Source organism: Galeopterus variegatus, unplaced genomic scaffold, assembly GCF_000696425.1.
Source record: "Galeopterus variegatus unplaced genomic scaffold, G_variegatus-3.0.2 Scaffold299, whole genome shotgun sequence".
NCBI lineage: Eukaryota > Metazoa > Chordata > Mammalia > Dermoptera > Cynocephalidae > Galeopterus > Galeopterus variegatus.
In genome coordinates, this window is record NW_007726410.1 from 342,816 (window position 1) to 365,731 (window position 22,916).

General features: G+C 34.3%; 1 protein-coding gene across 3 annotated transcripts in view; it reads left to right on the forward strand.

Moving 5' to 3' along the window:
• The window catches only part of STRN3 (striatin, calmodulin binding protein 3), a 104,837-nt gene that overhangs the window by 44,984 nt on the left and 36,937 nt on the right, over positions 1-22,916 (forward strand). For all 3 annotated transcript variants that reach the window (XM_008567152.1, XM_008567153.1, XM_008567154.1), the window contains exons 2-7: positions 805-908; positions 1,363-1,436; positions 5,575-5,656; positions 9,368-9,541; positions 18,904-19,033; positions 20,124-20,265. In XM_008567152.1, the coding sequence (XP_008565374.1) occupies positions 805-908; positions 1,363-1,436; positions 5,575-5,656; positions 9,368-9,541; positions 18,904-19,033; positions 20,124-20,265 (706 nt within the window). The remainder of the gene's footprint in view (positions 1-804; positions 909-1,362; positions 1,437-5,574; positions 5,657-9,367; positions 9,542-18,903; positions 19,034-20,123; positions 20,266-22,916) is intronic.

Sequence of the window (22,916 nt, forward strand, 5' to 3'; positions counted from 1 at the left end):
TTTAAACATTACTCTTTAGTGTGGGGTGGGTAAAGAAGGCTGACATGCTGGGAAGGATCAGAAAAAGGCACAAAATAGCCTTTTTCAGGAAATAATGAGATAAGACAATTAAGAAAAGAAAATTCTGCTCTTAGTAGAAAAATGATAACAGTAATGACGTCATAGAAAGTATGGTGGCCTAATTTAAACTATTTGTGATACTCTGGTATTATTGTTTCAAGAATTGAAACAGAATGTGGAGTGGTCCAGTAGAATGGGAAGGATTATAAATTGTCAAATATTTCAGGAAAGAAAAGCTTTTGACATAATATTACTGTGTTTTTTTTTAAACAACCGATATCTCAGTTTCTGAAATATATATATCTACTTGTGAATGTAATATTACTTTTCAGTTATTTGTGACTTGTATGTTAGGAATTAGATGCAATTTTGTATGTAAAAATTTTCTTTCAAGGTTATGTAAAGATTAAATAGTAATATTAAGAACTCTGAGGATTATAAACAAATAGCTAATTTATAGTTAGCCTTTTTTTTTTTTTTTTTCCTTTTGGTAGCTGACCAGTGATCCCTTGACCTTGGTGTTTCAGGGCAGCACTCTAACCACCTGAGATAACCACCCAGACCCTAATTACCTTTATTTTTTAAATGATTGGGTTATCTAACAGAGAAAGTTTGGTTGACCATTTCTACAAATTGTAAATCTTGCCGTCATGCATAAAAGTGTGGAAGTTTGCATTTATTGTTTTCTTTTTTTCAGTTATCTGTATATGATTAATGAAAAATGAATGCATCTTATATTTTTAGGCCCGGATAGCATTTCTGCAAGGAGAAAGAAAAGGTCAAGAGAACTTGAAGAAAGATTTAGTAAGAAGAATAAAGATGTTAGAGTATGCATTAAAACAAGAAAGGTATGTATGCCTTACTTTTTATGATTAAAATAAAATAGAACAATATTCTCATTTAAATTATTGTACAGCATTATTTGAAAGCTTTTTGAAAGGTACAAAGCCTTGCCCAAATACAAGATGGTATTTTTATTTGATTTGTATATGGGAAAAGAAAAGAAAAAGAAATCAAAATAGTTAAATTGAAATAATGTGTTTTGTTATAGAATCTAAATTTTGGAATTGTTTTTTTAAAAAGGACCAAGAAAAACTTTTCTTCACTTGGATATTTGCATTACTTGGGTAATTTACCATTTTTTGTTTTTCTTTTATAGCAGTTCATTTTTCAACCTTGCAAATAAAGTTTAAAGGAACACACGTTCAAGTTATGTTTAATTATTGAAGTAATACATAGCAGTAGTCAATTGTAGAAAAGGAAAAAATTATTTTTTAAACCAATTTATTATTAAATTTTCAGGGCAAAATATCACAAATTAAAATATGGCACAGAACTGAACCAAGGTGATTTGAAAATGCCAACCTTTGAATCAGGTAAGTTTTGTTATTCTGTTACTTTTTTGTTGTTGTTGTTAAGCCTATTTTTATGTAACAGACATATTATCTTTATCCCCACTTTACTTTGATAGCATTGATTTGACAAATGATTGACTATTGTAGACTGTCTAGAATTTGGGGAAAATATTAAAAGAATAAAAGTAAGTTTTATCTATATTTCAATCCTGAGGCCACTTGTCCTATTTTTCCTGCATTGAAATCTGTGTAAAAGTGTGGGTACCTTTTTTGGTGGTAGTTAGAGATGGCAGGTAATAAAGTAACTTTTTTGTCTTTTTTATTTGGAGAAGTTCTAATGAACTCATTTTAATACTAAAGATATTGGAAGTTTGACTGGATTTGGAAACTACAGAGGCAGCAAAATAAGATTAAGAGAGAAAGAAAAAATTATCTGCAGTTGGCTTTGCTCTTTACTAAGTAGAGATAGTGGGTGTGAGTAGTATCTGATGAATAATTATGCAACTGGATATAGGAAAGAGCTAACTAAGTTTAATGTTAACTTTAGGGCTCCATATGATTACAGTTTCAGGAGTCTTAAAAGAATAGGGAATTTTTGATTTACATTATACAAGATCTGGAAATATTACTAGCAGTTTCTCATTTCTCAGGTTTATCTAGAACTCAGTAATATACACATTTTTGGTAGTGCAGTCAAATTGAAGCCTATGTTGTTCCTGGATGTTGGTTACTAAAGCAAGAAAAAAATGTGTTCTTTCTTTATTTGGATGTACAATTTTTCTTCTCCTTCTATAGTTGTTTCTATACCTAATAAAGTCAAAGCATATATAGTAGAAAAGATAAAACTAATGTGTGGATTTTTAAAGTTAGGTGTTATAGTGAAATTTTTAATTTAGTTCGTTGGTTTTTAGTTCAATATTAAGTACTTAGAACTTGGCAGAAACACACACCATACAACCTGTGGTTGATTTATTTTTGTGTCTTCTCTGCTTTCAGTTTTAGCAGCAGATATGCTAAAACATTTATTATATCTTTCATTTGTTGTCATATATATAAAATCAAGAGACCAAGATGGAAGTGGCGTAAGTTTTCTTTGCTCTGGCTTTTCAGTAGTTATGAAAGCTCATTCTGATGCTAGGAAACAATACTATGGTCTCCTCCTTAGAAAAGCAAGAATAAATGATAGAAAGATGGAAAGTTTGTGTATTTTGAGCTGTGTTTATTGCTGTACCAGTGCAGATGGAGGGAGTACAGTGGCTTCACCCGAAAAAACTTGTTTGATTCGTAGCTTTTCTTTGACTCATTTTCTTTTCAGTATGGCTAGAGTTTTCAGAAAATAAGCAGGCACTTTTGAGAACTAGAAGGCTGTCTCCTACACTTGGACTGCATAAATGTGGGGAAGGAGGCTACTTACAGCCACATTATTCCTGGAGAAGAGGTTAAGCCAGAGTCAGAATTGGCTAGCTGGTCTCAGTGCAACAGTTTGTACAAAGCAAGATCATTAGTGGATAGATGTCTCCTGTTTACAACTGAAGTTGTGATAAAACAAATCTGTTTTTATCTGTATAAACTTAAGTATTAAAGCTTCCTCAAGTTGAGGAATAAAATAATATCCAAGTATTTTATTTATAGGAGACACAGTAACAAGAAAGGAAAATGTTTTTATTGATGTAGAAAAACTATAAAGGATGTTTAAGTGGAAAACAAAACAAAGAGATGGGTAAAAATACATCATGCAGAAAAAAGATATAAAATTATTTATATCAAAGTATATATGGAGATAAATGAAACAATGTTGACTTTAATATACCCCCCAAATAAATCAGTGTACAAAAAGAAAATGTGCAAAATATTTATTTGACAGAAGTACAAGATGCGCAAGTGTATATACACCTCTCTCAGTAATATATCCTAAACCTAACCTTTTGAAAGGGTTTGTCTCCAGATATGTAAAAGAACTCCCTTTCTTTTACTTTCAGAACATAGACAATCTAGTAGAAAAATGGGCAAAAAGACTTGAAAAGGTACTGCATAAAAGAGGATATCTAAATGGCCAGTAAACATATGAAATGATGCTCTATTTGGTTAGTTATTAAGGAAAACAACTTAAAACCACAGTGGAATACAATTAGACACTTCCAGAATGGCTGAAATGCAAAAGAGACAATATCAAGTGTTGATGAGGATGTGGAGCAACCAGAATTTGTAAACACTGGCGTTGGGATTGCAAATTGATAAAGCTGCTCTGAAAGTGACTTGGCAGTATTCCTAAAGGGAACATAGCATATATACCCTGTGACCCAGTAATTCCACTCCTCGAAATGCATGAGAATATTCATAGTATTGTTATTTATAGTGAAAGTCTACAAACAACTAGAACGTCCTTAAGCATTAGAATGGATAAATTGTGATATATTAGCACAACAAAATGCTATTTAGCAACAAAAGTGAGCAAACTGCAACTAAACTCGACAACATGGGTGGTTCACATAGAAATCACTTTTACCAAGTTCAAATAATTTTTTTAGATATCAGAATAGTAAATTTTTCAAGTGGCTAAAGAGGGCTTAGAAGAAGGTATAAGGAAAACTTATCAGTACAAGGATGCTGATAATGTTTTGTTTCTTCTAGGTACTGGTTATGTGGGCATGTTCAAAAATTCATTGAGCATGAATTATGATGTACTTCAAGAATATCATTAGCAACGTTATTTCTAATAGTGAAAAAATGGAAACTAATTACAACATTAGGGGGCTGGTTAAGTTAGATAGGTATACACTTTCTATAGAATATTATGCAATCATTTTATATGATATGTTATCTATATGGCCATAGAATATTCAGGGTACATTAAGTGTCAAAAGCAGATTATGGTGTAGTATACATATTGGCCCATTTTTTTAAAAAAGGGGGGGAGTTGTCTTAGTCATGTATATATCAAGTGCAAACAGTTTTTAACTCTTGATAAGATTTTGGGCAATTGTATTTCTTTCATTAGAATGTTTTTTTCTACGATGGTTATGTAAAAAATAAAATGTTACAAATAGAAAAATTATAAATAGAAAAACAAGCAGGGGGACTATAAGAATGAAATAATTATTACTAGAAATGAGAGAACTGTTTATGTTTGAAGGAAGGATAAAAAGATATTAATAATGGCATTGTTTGGGTTAGAGAAATAGTGCCTGCAGATTATATTCACGTTACTACTGATAAATATTAAGTGACTCGGAGTAGTCAAGGAGCCTAACAACTGTGAGTTATTCTAAGAGTTCTCAACATTTATTATGGGGTTGATCTTCTAAGCTCCTTTCTTCTTCACTGTGTCTTTATTTTAATAATGGGAATTTATGGGAGAATATTTCTATAATAATTGGCAATAAATGGCTTTAAATTCTACTGTAGGGATACTCGTTGAGAACTTAACTCACCTGAAATTATACTGTTTATTAAACTTTTTTAATGCGTATACTTTGTTATCTGAGAATAAAATGTGACTCTTTACCTATAGTAAAAATTATTTTCTGGTTTAACTTTTAGTTCTAAAAAATGAAATTGAACATATAAAGTTTTGTGATATAGGTTTAAAGTCTACTGATATTGACTCAAAATTAAATTATTCACTATTTTCATATATGTCCAATACCTTAACTGTTGATTTTGAATAGCTTGTGTAAAATAGCCTTTTAATTTCAAAGGCATTCAACTCAGCAGAATTCTAGTAGTTCTGACTCAAAATTAAATTATTCACTATTTTCATATATGTCCAATACCTTAACTGTTGATTTTGAGTAGCTTGTGTAAAATAGCCTTTTAATTTCAAAGGCATTCAACTCAGCAGAATTCTAGTAGTTAAAAAATATTAACTCTAATAACATTTCATCTCAAAGCCTGAGCCTTTGGTTTTTGAATCCCTGACAGTAATAAAGTACACTTGGGTTTTTAGAATGGGGAGGGTAGTACCCGAGTGACTGGGTTATTGGGACAAAAACATTAAAAAATGGGTGGCCTACAATAAATACTCAATAAAAGTTAATTTTTTTCTGTTCCTTGTAAAATATTTAGGTGTGTTTTTATGGGAATTTATTCCCAAGGAAGCCTTGGCAGTATTTTCAAGAGTTGAAATAATGTATGTGAAACTTTTTTTTTTCATTTTTAGAAGAAACCAAAGACACAGAGACTCCAGCAGCACCTCAGAATAGTCAGTTAACATGGAAGCAAGGCAGACAGCTGCTAAGACAGTGAGTAATGGTTTATTTTCAGCCTTCTTTAAGTACCTAGGTATGAAAGTGCTTATATTGAGTTAGTTTGCAAGTAAAAAATTACTTAATTGTAGTTGGACAATGTGTATCTTTTTCATATTGCTGCTTTTTTGCTTTTCAGATGTTTAGATCTTTTTAAAGTTTGTTTCCTCTGATTTTCAGAGTGATGTTGTTTTCTTATTTGCGGGGAAGATTGTCTTAAAGACTGGATGACTTAAAGGCCAGAAAAAAGCAAGATAGAGTTTAGTCTTCTAGACCATCCCTGTCACTACAAAGTTCACACATTTGGTTTCTCTTTTAAGTGGGGATGTGGCTGGTTTAGAGAAGGAATTTTAGCTAGTCGTCTGAAACTTTTCAGAAGTGGTTTGTTGAATCTTCCTTTCAGTTAAGTTTTTGAGGAACTTTTCTGTGTTTGAATTCTTTGGTGTGTTGGAAGTATTTTTGTGACAAATCCTGTTTGTTGTCTTTCATCTATTCGTTCTTTTCCTTATATTTTGTAAACTTTGTTACTTGTGTTCTGCTGATATCCTTGGTAGTTTAGGATTATTCATCCTTCTCAAACCTGGACATTTTTACCTTCACTAACTCTGTGAAGTGTGGTCAGATCCTTGAACTGTTCTACCTCTGGAATATTCCATGCTATGGAAAATCATCATGTATTCCACCTCTCATTCCAGTTTATTTGCCCTTTGACCTTACCTTGATCTTAGAACCTTGACTACTTCATTTTCCTCTTTAGATCTTCTGCATATGGTTGGTTTTGTTTTATAACTATTTTCCTAGCTCCAGCTTAGACCCCATGATCCTTCACCCATTTCTGATACCTTTAGCTTTCTTGCTGGCCACGGCTCACTCCTTCCCCACCAGTCATTTTACTAAACCTTCCTTCAAAACCCCCGCCCTATTTCAGTCTTATTATTTGCTGCTTTTATTACTAATTAACTCTTGGAGAAAAATTACAGAATCATGTGAATGCTATTATGTATTCATGGTTTCCTGTCCAAATATTGCAGAGAGCCTTTCTCTTAACCCTGATCTCCTCCAGCTTCCATTATCCTTAGTAAATATTCTCAACTTTTGCTACATCTCAGCCCTTTCTCCCTTACTCTCATTAGAGCACCTCAGTCCCTACTTCACTGAAAATATGAAGGCTATCAGGTGAGAACTCCCTTAACTTTTTGCTTTTCTTTCTGTGAATGTATTTAAACCTCATATTCATTACTTAAGTTTCTAATGTTCCATTTAAAAGGTATTTATCAATCTGCACTGTTATAAGTGACTCAAAGTTGAACAAAGGAACAGATTATTGATTGGAAAGATGCTGAACTAATGGTATTGAAAGAAATGCTGAACAACCAAGTGTCAGGAAGTCAAGAGCTGGGGTAGCCTCGAGGAAATCTCAGAGATTGGAAACACACAGGATGCATCCTTATTCTCTGGTTTTCTCCTCTCTGTAATAGTTTTATTCTTTTCTGCTGAAAACCACTTTTTTCCCATATGGCAGGGGACCCGCTATTTCAGTCAAAACAATTTCTGAGAAGTACTAGATAAAATAACTGCCAGTGAGTCCATCATTGTCACCTGGGTTGTGTAAGATCTTGGCAGTTATTCAGATCAAATGATTAGAGTGTGGTGGGATTTGGTTCCCTCAAAAGAAGATCGTGTTTTTTAGAAGAGTGGGGACAGCTGTATAGAAATCAGTTGCACAGTATTTTTCTCATAAATGCTTAATTCCATTGCCTGGATTTATATTGTCTGTTCTTACCTTTCTCTTTCCCTTTGACTTTATAGCCAAACTTAAGGTTAGTTTATCTCCATAGTTTTCTTTCTTGTTCATTTCTCAGCTATGTAGTCTATTTATCATTATGATGTTTCTCTGAAGCTGCTATTACAAACATGTTCAAGAGACATTTTTGGTTCATTTTTGATTTCTAAGAAACATTTTACATTAGCTATTCATTCCTTTTTGGAACTTTTAGTTTTGCTTTCTCTGACACTACTCTCTGCTATTTTTTCCTCTAATTTTTTTTTTTTTTTCATTTTTCTTTGAGTTTCTTTTATTCTTCTAATCCTTTAGATGCTTGTGTTCCCAGGCTTTCTCTTCTTATGCTTGTTCTCTGGGTGACTTTAAATACCACCAAAGACTAATGACTGAAATCTGTATACACAGTTCAGTCTCTTCTGAGCTTTTGACCTGTCTTATCCGTGTGCTTAATAAACGTTGTAACTTGATTTTTTTTTTCATAGACATAATGTGGTTGTCTGATAGGTATCGTATGAACTTGATTCTGACTCTTTATTTCCCATGTCATTGAATGGAACCATCATCTGACAGCCAGGCTAGAAATCTGAAAGTTGTCCAACTTCTTACATTTTTATTCTTTCTACTGTCACATTTATTTGTGCATAAGTCATAAAGATTGTGTCTTGCTTATTTTTCTCATGTTTATTCTCCTCTTTTCCATTTTTTACTTCTTGCTGTGTTAATGTCCTAACTAGTCTTCCTCTCTTTAGCTTTCACCTAAACATCTTTTGTTCTAAGGCCAGCAGTATTTAAGGCTCCTATTTAGCATCTTTCATTAGCCTCTTAAATACTTTGCCACATAAAGCCATTCTCAACTCATTATCTCTACATGGACACTTCAGAAAGTTTGTGGAAAAATAGAATTAAAAGGTAATACAAATCTTTCCATGAACATTTTGAAGTACCCTCATATATTATGATCTGGCCCTTTTCTTCTTTTCCTAAATCCTAGGTTAAATACTCTGGTTTAGATACAGAGAAAGTTTGAAAACCACAGGACTAGAGGAATGCTATGGGATCTTAGATCCTAAAAAGATAATTAAGCTGTTCGTTAATCTCTGGTTAAGAACCCCACTTTTAAATTTAGCATGTCACTGTTCTAGGGTTCAGTTCTAGTCATTCTCTACCACTCATTGGATATTTTAAACACACACACACCCCCACACCCACCCACCCACCGTCACCCTCATCAACTCCTAAAAACTTTTTAAAGCACTAGGGCTTTTTAGATTTTGAGATAATTGGCCCTTAATCAATGTTAGCAATACTACAGTTGGCCCTCCATATCCATTGGTTTCGCATCTGTGCATTCACTCAACAGCAGATCAAAAATATTGAGGGGGGAAAAAAATTCCACGAAGTTCCAAAAAGTAAGCCTTGAATTTGCCATGCACTCAGTACTGTGTTGAATCCCTGTGCATGAAGTGATGTACTGGCATTGTATTAAGTATTATAAGTAATCTAGAGATAATTTAAAGTATATGGGAGATAATCCCAACATCCAGGGTTCAATCCCTATACCGGCCAGCTGCCAAAAAATCTCTATATATGGGAGGATGTGTGTAGGTTATATGCAAATACTATGTCATTTTATATAAGGGACTTGAGCATCCATGGATTTTGGTATCTGCAGGTGGATTCTATAACCAGTCCCCCACAGATACCAAGGGATGACTGTATATACTTTCTTATTTAAATTTTGATTTGTAATCAGCATTGTTCTCTTACAACTGGAACTAGTCTGTAGAGAAGAAAGATGTTGAGACAAAGGAAGAAGAGTATATTTTGTAGGATTATTGGTTTTTGTAAAAGTCATTTGATATGATTTTGAGTCTGGCAGGTGTTAATAGTAAGTGAAATTTAATATTTTTAATTTTCTCTTATAGGTATCTTCAGGAAGTAGGCTATACAGATACCATATTAGATGTACGGTCCCAGCGGGTAAGGTCATTACTTGGACTATCTAATTCGGAACCAAATGGATCAGTAGAAACAAAGAATTTAGAACAGATCCTGAATGGAGGTGAATCTCCTAAGCAAAAAGGCCAAGAAATCAAAAGGTATGATTTATACTTGTAGGTTAACATTGTTTATAATATTATGAATCTGTTTAGCTCCTTGTTACTACTGTTAACAATTTTTAAAGCAGGTAGAGTTCAGATTTAACACCCCACCCCATCATGGGCAAATAAAATTTCTATTTAAGTGCTATTTAAATTTATCTATGTTGAGTTTGAGAGAGACTAGAGAATGGCTATAGTTCTGAAACAGGTGCAGAATTGAAATTCAGATTTGAGGCTAATTGCATGTAGTTCGGAGCTGTTTTAACATCCTGATTTTTAAATTTTTGCTGGAGTATTTTCAATAAATTATATGCTTATCTATCACTAGAATGTGCAATGGTTATTTAGACACTCTGTGAAAGAAATAAGGCTTTGTATTGTGTTTGGACTCAGAAAGCTACTAGATATACTTTTTAAAAAATAAATCTTTACTTGGATATAATTCACACACCATAAAATTCACCCATTTGAAGAATATGTTTTAATGGTTTTTAGAATATTCACAGAGTTGTTCAGCCATCACCACAATCTAAGTTTAGAACATTTTCATTACCCTAAAAAGAAGCCCCATACCCATTAGCTACCACTCTTCATTCTCCCCTACCCCGAACCCTAGGCAACTCGTAATCTATTTTCTGCCTGTATAGATTTTTGTATTCTGGATGTTTTATATAAGTGGTCTTTTGTGAGTGGCTTCTTTCACTTAGCATAATATTTTAAGGTTCATCCACATAGTAGCATGTGTCAGTACTTTATTCCTTTTTATTGCCAAACAATATTTTGTTCTATGGATATACCACATATTGTTGTATTTCTTATCCAGTTGATGGGCATGTGGGTTGGTTCCATGTTTTAGAATAATGAATATGTTTGAGGAACTGCCAAAGTCTTTCCTAAAATGGCTGTCCTATTACATTCCTAGCAGCAATATTATAAGGGTTCCATTTTCTCCACATTCTCATCCACACTTGTTATTGTGTGTCAACCAGGTATACTTTTTTTTTTTTTTTTTTTTGTCTTTTTCCGTGTCCGGCAACGGATCGCAACCCTCAGTGTCGCCCCCATACCGGACCGGGACCGGCAACGGGATCGCAACCCTCGGTGTTGCCCCCGCACCTCGCTCAGCCAGTGAGCGGGAACCGGTCTATATGTGGGATCCGAATCCTTGGCGGGAGCGCCTCTGCGCTTCCCAAGCGGTGCACCTGCGCAGTGCGCCACCAGGCTGGCCCCAACCAGGTATACTTTTGATTAATACAAACTTGATAAATGCAAGAGGTCAAGCAGGTAGAACTTTTTTCATTTTTTAGCACAACATGTTACCTTGAGTAACGTAAGTAAGGCCAAGAAAATAGAGAATGGAAAAAAACAAATGAGTTCATTTAGACCTTAAGAAGTTAATATGTACAGTTTATATACTAACATTATTTCATACCTTAGATATATTTTATGGCATTATGCAATTATCCAAACATGTTTAAAGTTAGCCTTTGATTTGGGGTCTTTATTTCTGAGAAATAAGCTCTTCAGAGTAATGCAGTTTGATGTACCACACCTGAAACTGAATTAAAGGTCCATGACAGACTGTAACTTCTCATTGTAAAGCATCTTGCCTTTGCAAAATGAAGACTGTACTATTTTTTTTTTTTTGTCATCTATGTGGTTAAAAAACACATAGCATGAGATCTACCCTCTTTACAAATAGAGTGTACAGCACAGTATTGTTAGCTGTAAGCACAATGTTCTACAGCAGATCTCTAGAACTTATTCATCATGTATGACTGAAAGTCTATACCCATTGAACCCATGAGTTGCTTCCCATCCCCCCCCAACCCCTGACCACCAGCATTCTATTTTCTGTTTGAGTTTGATTACTTTAGATACCTCACATAAATGAAATTATGCAGCATTTACCTTTCTGTAAATACTGGCTTATTTTACTTAGCATAGTGTCTTCAAGGTTCACCCAAGTTCTCGCATATGACAGGATTCCTTCTTTTTCATGACTGAATAATATTCTGTTGCATGTATATACCACATTTTCTTTATTCAGTCATCGGTCAATGGACACTTAGGTAATAGTTGTTTTAATCAAAACTAATTTCCTTCTTAAAGAATATACTTACATTTTCTGATTCTAATTAATGTAAGTGTGTTATGCTTGAGTCATTATTAGGGTCGTTTGAAAACCCCTAGAAATAAGGAAATGATCTAATAGTTGGATAGAGATTTCGGCAAAACAATTGTTTATTACATTCTTATTTATGACAGGAAAAATTCAATTCAAAGCAGTTTTAATGTACGTCCACAGTAGAAGAATGTTAAATTTTAGATTCCTGTTGTTAGAAATGGTTTGCCTAATGGTTAAAAATGTGAATTCTGAAGACAGACTAGATTTAAATCGTGACTACACCTCTTATCAGCTGTGACTTTGGGCAAGGTGCCTTAATTTCTTGTGCCTCAGTTTCTTCATTTGTAAAATGCGGATCATAGGGTTGATGCGAGGAAGAAACAAATTAAAGCACTTACAACAATGCCTGGCACATAGTAAGTGCTGTATAAGTGTTAGCTATTATGAAATTTCATGTATCTAGTTGAGATGTGACCCCCACCAAGAGTAGTATTTACTAGATTCTATGAGTGAATGTCATTGTTATATTTCTTGATTTATGGTAGAGGGAATTGTGGGTATATAATGCATCATACACAAAACACCTACTCTATGAGGATTATTGGGAGAGAGAATTCTTTTAGATCTTATAGCTGGGAAAAGCTGTGCCACTTCTTAGTAATTTGTCTGATTGCCTCTGAAGCTCTTGTTGTTCCCTTTCTCTTTTTACTCTGACTGTTTAGAATCTCAGAGACAAATCTGTGGCTCTTTTCTAGAAAAATGCAGTGATTCTTTCAGTCTTTTACTTACCAACCTTACCCTTGGCTTCATTTTATTTTCCCTTCTTCTGGATATATTATTTATTTTTTATTGTTTGCCTTTTTAGAATGAGAGAGGGTAGTAAATAAATAGCTGGCAAAGAAAAAAAATTATATCATAGATGGAGATGTCCATTTTAACATGATAGATGAAAGGCACATTTTACTTGTGTGCCTTCCAGAAATTCTGCTAAAATGGCTGTGAGGAGCTTAAAATGTATTAACACATCATGACAAAAAATGAATATATAAAAATAATGAGAGAATATACTGTCCATGACATAGATAGGGAGAATTTTAAGAATTTTGGGAGCCAAAGGGAAAATGGAGAAATGGCAACTGATTTAGTGGCCCTGAGAAAGCTTAAATTTAAGTACACTGGGGAACAATAGGATGAAGAAAAGGGGCAAGCCAATTCAAGTCTCAGAATTCCAGGAAAGCCACAAAGGCTAAGGAATTAGAGTTACTGGGTGGAGTTATAGGTTGAGATGTGGCCGTGAATAGAGAATTGGTTTAAAGTTATTTAAGAAGCAGAATCTCAAATCCTTTCATCCTGTGCAGCTGGTTGAACACCCTTCTCCTACCCCAAAGAGTAGTAGTATAGTGTCTGGTAAAGTTGAACCAATGATTTCTGATTTCTTAAGAAATAAAACAACTGAAGGATGAGTTATTTTGAAAACAGGAGGGTTATGTGAAAGTCTCCAGCTGAGCAGTGACATCCTGTTTTCTTCAGCTATTTGTCTTCTGGTATGATGGCACTGGGTCTTATCTCCCTTTCAGGCAGGTGATTGAAATTGATCCCTGTAATAGAAAAGACCTAATGATACTGACAACTGAAATATGCCAATGGAATTTCCCGGGCCTCTGTCCTGTATCCCAAAATTGAAGCCAGCTGCTTGATAAAACTCACTCATTTTCTTATTCCTTTTGGACTGCTTATCTAATATAAACAAGATATTATAGTCTGGGTAGCTTAGAAATAACAGAAATTTATTTCTCACAGTTCTGGAGGCTGGGATGTCTAAGATCAGGGTGCCAAGCATGGTTTGGTTCTGGTGATGACCCTTTTTGGGGTTGTAGACTGTGCTTCTTGCTGTGTCTTCCATGGTAGAAGGGGCAAGCAAGCTCCCTTGGGCCTCTTTTATAAGGGCACTAATCCTATTCATGAGGGCAGAGCCACCTGTTAATGCCCTCACATTGGGTATTAGTTTCAACATATGATTTGGGGGTGGGGAAGCACAAACATTCAGACCATGGCACCCATGTACATTGTATATCCAGTTAGCTTTTTGGTGCCTCACTGAAATGTGAACACTTAAGGAAACTTTAGAGTGAAAATTAAAGTCCAAAGGAACTAAACAAACAAAAAGGAACTCACAGAAGACAGGGAGCAGAAGACTTTCAAAACTTTATTCTCCTGAGAGGACTGAGAGAAGATAATCTACAAAATAAATTGGATGTTATTTTAAAGGGCTCAATCAGATATCAAAACAGAGCTGATAGAAAGAAAAAATATGATAGAAATAATTTCCATTGGGCCGGCCCGGTGGCGCACTGGATAGTGCGCCGCTTGGGAAGCGCGGCGGCGCTCCCGTCCGAGGGTTCGGATCCCGCATACAGACCGGTTCCCGCTCACTGGCTGAGCGAGGCGTGGGAGCAACACCGAGGGTTGCAATCCCGTTGCCGGTCCCCGGTCCGGTACGGGGGCAACACTGAGGGTTGCGATCCGTTGCCGGACACGGAAAAAGACAAAAAAGACAAAAAAAAAAGAAATAATTTCCATGGAAAACTTGGAAGATAAGGTGAAGGACTCTATCAGAAAAGGTAAAAGAGAAAATAGGTCTGAAAAGATAGGAAAATTTAAAAATCAGTCTTTGAGGGTCAGTGTCTGACTAGGAATTTCAGAAAGAGAAAACAGATAAAATGGTGTGGAAAAGATTATTAAAGTAGAAATACAAGAAAATTTTTCAGAATTTATTTCCAGGGATGTTTGTTTCCAGATTGAAAGAATTTTTCCCAAGTACTCTAATAAAATTAATGAGAAAAGATTCATCCAGAGGCTAAAAATTAAGAGGAAATTTTAAAAATTTTCCTGATAGAAAAATCAGACAACGTTGAAGACTGAGGTTCAGACAGGCACCAAATTAGCATTCAAAGCTAGAAAACAGTACAGCAGTGCCTTCAAGATTCTGAGGGAAAGTGATTTCTATTTAGATTTGTATACTGAGCCAAGTTACTGTATTGCTAGTGAAAATAGGATAAAGACACATTCAGACCTGAAAGTCTCAAATTTATTCCTCATTCTCCTTTTCTTAGGAAGCTGTAGGAGGATATGGCTCAGCAATCTGAGAGAGTAAATCGAGGAGGAAAGTGTAGGATCCAGAAAAAAGGAATATGGAAGAGAGACAAAATAAGTTTTAGTTGTGTAGTGGGCCTGGAGAGTAGCCAGAGTAGAATGGAAAGAGGACAGAACAGTGGAAGGAAAGTCTCTTAGAATATATGAAATTAATACATTGCCTGATGTGTTTGAGGATTTTGTTTGGGTTTTTTTGGCCCATGTGATACGGGGATACAAACCCTTGACTGTGGTGTTATAACACCATGCTCTAACCAGTTGCCCTATGAGCCAGCTTGTTTGAGAATTTTGAAAGGAGATACACGATTCTGCTGGAAATTTTGGGGGGAAGAGTAAGTGATAACATCCTTGGAAAACAGAGCAGTTGAAAAAACCCAGTAGGCATTTATTTCAGGGAAACCAAATGTAAAAGGAAGGAAGAAAGAATCATTGTGATATGACTTAAATGGAAATAATATTTGCATTGTTATAATGTAACCACAGACTATTAATATAGCCTAAAGTAAATTGATGTAACTATATTACTGTTGGGGGAGGAAGTGTGGGTATGGGTTGAGACTATAAGGGAACTAGCTCTTCATCAAGAAATAGCAGGCTAAGCATGTTACTTAGAAATACTAGGGTAGGGCAGGCCCGGTGGCGCACTGGAGAGTGCAAAAAAAAAAAAAGAAATACCAGGGTAAATAACAAATGAAATCTAAAAAAAAAGTTTGAAAATAGTTCCTATTGTGTAGGACTAAAAGGTAGGGAAGAGTAGGGCAGGGGACTGTTTCTCATTATACACCTGTGAAATTATTTACAAGTATTTGCCTTTTTCCCCACAAGTGTTTCATAGCAGAACTTTATTTTAACAAGAAATCTATTGACCATGCTGATGACCCCAAATTACTCTTAGCTAACTTAAAAGTTCCCTGATGATTCTTTTCTTTTCTTTACTGGCTGACTCCTTATTTCATCCTTCAGCTTAGCAGCTCTTCTAGTCTCTTTGTACTGTTCATAAGAAGCTAACTCCATTCCAGACCTAATTCCTTAATTTTAGTCATTCTCATAGGTTTGTAATAGTACCTTATTTTTGTCTTGTTTTGTTTTTTGGAGACAATCCTCCAAAAATCTCTCATGTCTTGAGATTTTATCTCTTAACTATCTATTTTAAGGATATTCATTTGAGTGTACTTCAAAAAGTTCATGAAAAAATAGAATTGAAAGATAATATGAATCTTTCCATGAACTTTTTGAAGTACCCTTGTATAATAAACAGCTTTGTAAGATATTGACAGTCTTCTAGGCAGTCATGCTTACTATCCAGTATAAAAGGTTCACGGTCCCTAAGCTCAGAGTTTCTCAGCTGTGACTCAAACAAACTGCATGTGCAGCATCTACCTCATCCCCTCTTTGCCACCTTGTGGGACTTGAGGAGCAAGGGAACTGAGCAAACATCCTCCTGCTACTTCCTGTGCCCCTGAGGAATAGAGTTCTTGTCTCTGACCTAATATTATGACTTTTTCCAGGATCCATGAAACAATAGCAAGCTAGGTTGTTAGCATGCAAGTAGGGTAAAATCCCAGACCTTGTATAGTCTAAGTTCTTTTAATTTTCATTTTCCTGGAGACTGATGATGTTGAGCATCTGTTCATGTGCTTACTTGTCATCCACACATTATTTTGATGCAATGTCTATTTGAATAATTTCCCCCAAAATAATTTTTTGTTTTATTTGTTACTATTGAGATTTAAGTCTTGAGACTGATGATGTTGAGCATCTGTTCATGTGCTTACTTGTCATCCACACATTATTTTGATGCAATGTCTGTTTGAATAATTTCCCCCAAAATAATTTTTTGTTTTATTTGTTACTATTGAGATTTAAGTCTTTCATCAAATATGACTTGCAAATATTTTCTCCCAATCTGTAGGCATCTATTTATATTCTGTTGACAGTGTCTTTCAAAGAGCAAGTTTATAATTTGGAGACGTGTGATTTATCAATTCTTTCTTTTAGGTGTCATGCTCTATTTAATTGTAAAAGCCATGTACATGTATTATTGTGACTAAGTACAATTTTTAAAATCTAAAAACATGAACTCTCACTTTAGAGACAGAAATTTCTTTTCAGTGGGCACCAGTAGTTTGTTTTTCAGAGTTCAAAACAAAAATCTTATACCTTTAAAAAAAAAAAGTATAATTTTTTTTCTGTCATCAATATGCTAATTTTGTCAAACATATTCTTTGCCTTTCATTTAATCCCCAAATACTAAGATATATTTTAAATGTCAAGCTGAAAAGTATGTTTTGATATTGTAGTAGGCTTGTGTTTGTTTTTACTAATTTGCATTTGGAAAAACCATCTCTTTCTGCATTCAGTCTTTATACAGTTCCTTTAAACAGTGTGCTGAATTGGGGATATAGTAGATCTTTTCAAACCATATACAAATGCTGTTAAAAAATTATCCGAGTTGTTTTATATCCTTAATTTGGACTAATGGAGGAAATCAATTGAGGTGGGGAGAACCCTGAATTTTAGATTATTTTTTCTTTTTCTTACCATGCACTCTTGGTGTTAGTGGGGACATTTGAGATCATCTAGATCAAACCTCACAGCTTACAGGTAAAGAAATTGAGGCCAGAAGGTTTAAGTAACTTGGTCAAATTCATGCAGCTAGTTTGTAGGAGCAGAGACTTTTCATTGTGAAGTCTTTGTTCAGCTGAATTTTCTACTGTTCTGTTGTTGCCTTTATTGTTAGACATTTGAACAACTATATGAAAACACTTTTATTGTACATAGAGGAAATCAAATTAGTTTAAAAATGATTTAGTAAGTGGATAAAATAGATTATCACTATTATCTATTAAATAAGTTGCTCTGAAAGACTTGAAAGTATTTCATTAATAGATTAAGGATCCTTTTTTCTAGATAAGAAATCTGTGAAATGGATTGGGATATTGTATATCTGATTTACTATTACTTTTAATTTGGGTTGCCTGATTGATTTTGGTATTTACTGTTTTAGTCCTCAAACATTTGGGCCAAGCTACAAGAGGTTGTAATTATAAGAAATATTAAGTTTAAGTTGCTTGATTATGATCGCTTCATTTTGAGAAATGAACACATTTGAGTCTCTGATACTATAGAATTTTATTTTGTTTCAGTAATTACCTGAAATATTTTGGAGAATTAACTTTGAAGAAACTTAACAAAGAACAATCACTTTTATTTTAATTATAGAACGTAAATCTTTCAAACATTCCTTTCTTGAATAAAATCTTTAGGCGATTTTTTGCTGTTTTCTGTTGCTTATAACAGAATGCCTGAAATTGAGTAATTTATAAAGAAAAACCCAATTGATTTCTTAAATTTTTGGAGATTGGGAAGTCCAAGGTCTAGGGGTGCATTTGATGAGGGCTGTCTTCTGGAGGGGACTCTGTAGAGTCTTGAAACAGCACAGGGCATCACATGGCAGGAGGGCAAGAGCATACTAATGTGTTTTCTTCCTCTCCTTATAAAGCCACCAGTCTGGGCCGGCCTGGTGGCGCACTGGAGAGTGCGCTGCTTGGGAGTGCGGCGGCGCTCCCGCCGAGGGTTCGGATCCCATGTGGAGACCGGTTCCCGCTCACTGGCTGAGCGCGGTGCGGGTGCAACACCGAGGGTTGCGATCCCGTTGCCGGTCCCCGGTACGGGCGCGACACCGAGGGTTGCGATCCCGTTACCGGTCAGTAAAAAAGACAAAAAGGAAAAAAAAATAAAAATAAAAATAAAGCCACCAGTCTACTCCCATGATAACCCATTAATCCATTCATGAGGGCAGGCATGGCCCTCATGATCCAGCTACCTCTTAAAGGTCCTGCCTTTAAAATACCACAGTTGGATTTCCCACTGTCTTAATACTGTTACAGTGGGCATTAAGTTTCAACATGAGCTTTGGAGGGAACAGACATTCAAACCATAGCAGCAATACATTGTAAGCAGGTTGTCATTTGAATCTCTATAGCTATCTTCAAGTACTGTTTAAAAATAGGGACCAGAAAGAAATATTAGAATCAACGGTTAGAATAGTTGGATTAATCTTTTCACCTTCCTACAGGCCCTCGGGTGATGTTCTTGAGACATTTAATTTCTTAGAAAATGCTGATGACAGTGATGAAGAAGAGGAAAATGACATGATTGAAGGCATCCCAGAAGGAAAAGACAAACATCGGATGAATAAACACAAAGTAGGAACTCAATTTCATATTCTTTTTTTTTTTTTTTTTTTTTTTTTTTTGGTGGCTGGCCAGTATGGGGATCTAAACGTGTGACGTTGGTGTTATAAGGCTATGCTGTAACCAACAGAGCTAACCCCTCAGATTGTGTGTTTTTATTAGCTTTACAAGGGTACTTCAAAAAGTTCATGGAAAGATTCATATTATCTTTCAATTTTGTTTTTTGTGAACTTTCTGAAATACCTTAATGCACTCATGTATTTGAAATAGGAATTTTTGAGATGTATTGTTATATTGGGAGTGATTGATCATTATTTTATCATGTCACTTTCAGTTGTCAGCTCTTATTGAATTACACACATGTAGTAGGAATTATTTGCTGTATTATTCACTAAGTATTCAAGAAAGAGTCTGATTTTATAGGACTAGTACAGTGGTTTTGAAACTTTTTTAAAAAAGCTGACACCCTTTCTCCTCTTGCCACTATTGAGAATCACTGCTGAATCCAACTCTTCATTTACAGTACACAAGTGTTAAATTAACTGAAGCTGCAAAGGGGATACTCCCACCCTGGGTGAGGGAGTAATCTGTGGATTGTAAATATGTATCAACATTCTTGTTCTTTAGTAAGGATTAATAAAAATTTACTTTCACTCATAATCTAAGAAACAGGTTTATTTACTTTAGTAGTGATGGAGATTAGTTATAGGAGCAAAAATAAAGTAGGTCATTCAGTTGTGATGATCAGAGTGGTATTCAGTATTCTAAGTATGTAACAAAAAGGGTATAGGTTCAGTGCTGGTACTTTGAGCTTTTATAGTATGTGGAAAAAATGACAATATTACTCAAAAGCTCCCAGTCTACAAAAGCAGTTTTCAACCATTCCACCATATTCATACATGTAAGTAACATAGTCTGTCTATTGGGTAAATAGAGATTTTGATCCTTTCCTTTTTTGTTCTGAAAGGTAAAGCACTATTATAATTATCACAGCTTTGAATTCATAATAGTCACTATGCCATATCCCTATGAGTGAAAAGTATTAAAGGACTCCTTTTAAATTTAGGATAAAAATAATTCTTGGCTTATGTTTTATTTACAGATAGGTAATGAAGGTTTGGCTGCTGACCTAACTGATGATCCTGATACTGAGGAAGCACTGAAAGAATTTGATTTTTTAGTGACTGCTGAAGATGGTGAAGGAGCTGGAGAAGCACGGAGTTCAGGGGATGGCACAGAATGGGGTAAGGTGATAAAGAAATACGGGGGTGGGATGAAATCTAGCTCTTAAATGGTTTATTATTAAATACTATATGTGGAATGTGTGTATCATGTATCTGAATGTATGGTGGCATTTAAATTGAGAGACGGGGAAGTGGTGTTGAAGAATATCAGGATATTTTGCATCAACTTAGATTTGGTGACTAAACTGTTTAATATATGGCTTTTGATGGATTTTGATTTTTGAAATTTATCTTAATTTGAAGTTGAAACATTTAGTCAATTTGAAAATCCATTTCCTTCCCCCTTAGCAGATTTTTTTTTTAATAAGCGTGTATTCAGTTTTAAATATTCTTGTTATTTAATTTGGTAATCTAGGTTTCAGATAGACTTAACTCTCAGTGTGCACATATGGTATTACTTATTGTTAGGAAGGAGTGAAGTTACTAATCTTGAATTATAGCTCTATACTGAGCAAGATTTAATGAAGATATTAAACTTTATTGCATATAATATTTAGTGTGGGAATGTTAGGGCTTAAACTCTGGAAATAGTACATAATGCTAGTAATAATACAGCCATAACTAAAAAGGAGAAAATAATTCTATCTATACAGGGTTAAAAACTCCATTAAAAAGTAAAATAAAAGTGTGAAATATATTTTAAGGTAGTAGCTGATGTGTAGTATGTTTTTTCTATTAAAATTATTTAATATCAGCAAATTTATCTGGTAGGTAGAACTCAAAGTATGTTTACAGAGCTTTGTTGCAGGTTACTTTATTTATAATTTAATTTTGGGGGGCGGAGAGGAGCGGCTGGCTGGTACAGGGATTGAACCATGGATCTTGGTGTTATCAGCACAGAAGGTTACTTTAATACATCAAAGTCTTGCTTAATTACTAGCAAGAGGAATTATCACCAGATTTTTAAAAAACTATGTTGGTGTGATAGGAAACCCACTATACTTAAAAAATGTCTTATTTACATCTTAAAACAGAATATTGCTCATGGGAGAGACAAGACCTAATAGATAGTATACTTATTGACTGTCTTGATATAAAAACGAATTAAGTATTTAAAAGATTTGAATTTTGCTATTTTTTCATTGTTTATACTTCTCAATCATTGTTTTGAGACCTTCACTTCACTCTTCTCCTAAGTGGAAATAGAAGAGGCACATTAATTAAAAACATAAAAAAAGATGCCACAGTTACTTTCTATACTTTACATTGTACTTATTATTTTATTAAAAAACATTTTTTTTAAACCATTGAATTGCATACTTTATTTATTTATTTGGGAGGTGGGGGTAGCTGGCCAGTTAGGGGATCTGAAGCCTTGACCTTGGTGTTATAACAGCACGCTCTATGAGATAAACAGCCAGCCCCTCATACTGTTTTTAAATAGCTTTATTTTAGAAGTTTAACCTGCTTAAGAATTAGCCTTGCTCAGGAGAAACAGTAAAAGTATCTAAGTTTTCTTTTAGCTTCTCTGTGCAGCCCATTCAATGCTGAAAATACCTTATCTTTTTCTAATAATTTTGAAAGTATTGTTTATTTTTTTCCTGATAATTTTATAATTAAATATATAAATTATATAGATATATAACTTTTTTATAATACAAGTAAGTTTTAGAAGATTTTCGACCCACAAATACATGTGAAGAAGAAAATAAAAAATCACCTGTAATGCTACTATGTAGGAATTATGGTTAACATTTATATAAATATATGTATATTTATATATATATTTACTTATTTAATTAACAAAAGATTTTGTTATTTGCTTATTTGTAACACATACTTTTCACTTAATATATGGTCCTTCTGCAGCATCATTTTTAATCTGCATAATGTTCTGTCAATATGTGCTATGATTTTAAACAGGGCCTTACTGATGCTCATTTAGATTATTTTCATTAAAAAAAAAATGATCAAAATAATTTACCGAACATCTGTTTAGCTAAATCTTGGCACACATTCCTGTTTCCTTAGCCTGAATTTGCTAGAAATTGAACTCTTAGTCAAGAGGATAAACAGAAATTTCAGGAATTTAATTTGAATGAAATGGCATTATTTGTTTAATAAAAGTACATTATTTATGACTGGTCCTTCTGTCTGAAGACTATGGACTGTAGAGCAGTTTCAAGAGAAGACTTAATTAGTGAGTGACTTTATTTACTTCTGACTCTCAATTTTTGAGAGTGACCTATATCTTCTTGTGTAAATGAAAGTAACCAATAGTCTCTTCCTTCCAGATGAGACTGAAACATTATTTTTAAAGCATTTTAAGTTCTTGATGAAGGGAAAGAACTCTTTTAAGTCCAAAATGGTTTAAGTAGTTTCTTTCCATAAGAAATGAAAACTGACAGAGGATTTATGCAGTGTTCCTAAAGTTCATCATTTCTACTCAAGAGGTATCATATTCATTTTTTCTAAAACAAAGGGGATTGATATACAAACACTCCTTTATATTAATTTCCTAAAAACTTGAATATATTTATAAACGGGAAGATGGTAGTTTTCAGATTTAAAGTATTGGGTAAAGATCACAGATTCTTAAAAAAGAAAGTCTCCTCTTAATGAAACATACCCGAGTACTTACCCATAATAGATAATCCCTTTTTGGGGGGAGGGGGGGCGGTATACTAGCAGGGTGCTCAGTTATCTCTGAT